Below are 952 nucleotides of genomic sequence, written 5' to 3' on the forward strand. Positions count from 1 at the left end.
CCTAAATCTGTATTATTTGTTTTCTATTTATTCTGCCTCTTCTGTGTCTCCCCCACTATCTTTCCCCAGCAAGCACACCTCTCACCTAACGGGTGGTCTCCAGAATGCAGGTTGTCAGGACATCGGGAGGTTGCATCATCACTCCCTCTCCCCTTTCCTCTCCCCACTAAGTAGAAGGTTCCTGAGCCTACTCTGGCAATATACCCCCGTCTTACCTTCGTTTCTCACCACGCCCCTCCACAGACCTTGTTTTAGGCAATGTGCTGATCCCAGGCTCCGATTTTTACCGACTTCTAAAAAGCCAGGAAAAGGGCCAGGAGGGGGTTCTGCCCAGGTCTCCCTAACCGGGTACCCACCCCTGTACCCATCCAAGCACCTCGGTTCCGTGCCCGAGAGTCCTGGAAGTGCCTCGCGGCTCACGCCTCCTTCTGCCTGTGCGGCCTGAGTAAGAACGCCCGGGGGACGGCCGCTGGCATCCCAGGGGTTAACTGCAGAGCAGCCCAGGTAGAGGTCGAGGCCCCCAGCCCCCGTCGGCACCTCCGGACTTCCGAGGCCACCGGAACGGTGGAGGCTGCGGTGGCTCTTTGTCTACCTGCTCTGGGCGTTAAAGAGCCCGCTCGCAGCCTGCACCGCCGGGGCTCGGGACAGAAGTCAGCGCCGGGGAAATGGGGCGCTGTCACTTTAAGTACAGCTGGAGCCGTAAGTACGAGCCCGGGTGGGGGGGAGAAAAGGGAGCGGAGGGCGGGCGAGGGTTCGGCTCCTGGCCCTCCGCGTGGCCCGCGGCTCATACCTTTCCGGGTGTCCGCCGGGTGCCGGGCGAGGGCGGTCCCGGGGGGCGCGGGGTGCCCACCCGGTGAATGGCCGCCTGAGCCGGGGAAGATGCTTCATCTGCCCCTGCCCAGGTCGGGAAGGACAGTGAATTTCCCCCGCAGGTAAGCGCCCGGCGCTGCCG

At 62.9% G+C, this 952-nt stretch overlaps 1 protein-coding gene across 2 annotated transcripts in view; it reads left to right on the forward strand.

Moving 5' to 3' along the window:
- The first annotated feature begins 695 nt into the window (after positions 1–695).
- Positions 696–952, forward strand: part of NAV1 (neuron navigator 1) — a 75,426-nt gene continuing 75,169 nt past the window's right edge. For both annotated transcript variants that reach the window (XM_021717102.1, XM_021717103.1), the window contains exon 1: positions 696–932. In XM_021717102.1, coding sequence (XP_021572777.1) covers positions 880–932 — 53 coding nt within the window. In that variant the 5' untranslated portion in view covers positions 696–879. The remainder of the gene's footprint in view (positions 933–952) is intronic.

Source organism: Carlito syrichta, unplaced genomic scaffold (assembly GCF_000164805.1).
Source record: "Carlito syrichta isolate Samal-C Ts95f unplaced genomic scaffold, Tarsius_syrichta-2.0.1 Scaffold309294, whole genome shotgun sequence".
Lineage (NCBI taxonomy): Eukaryota > Metazoa > Chordata > Mammalia > Primates > Tarsiidae > Carlito > Carlito syrichta.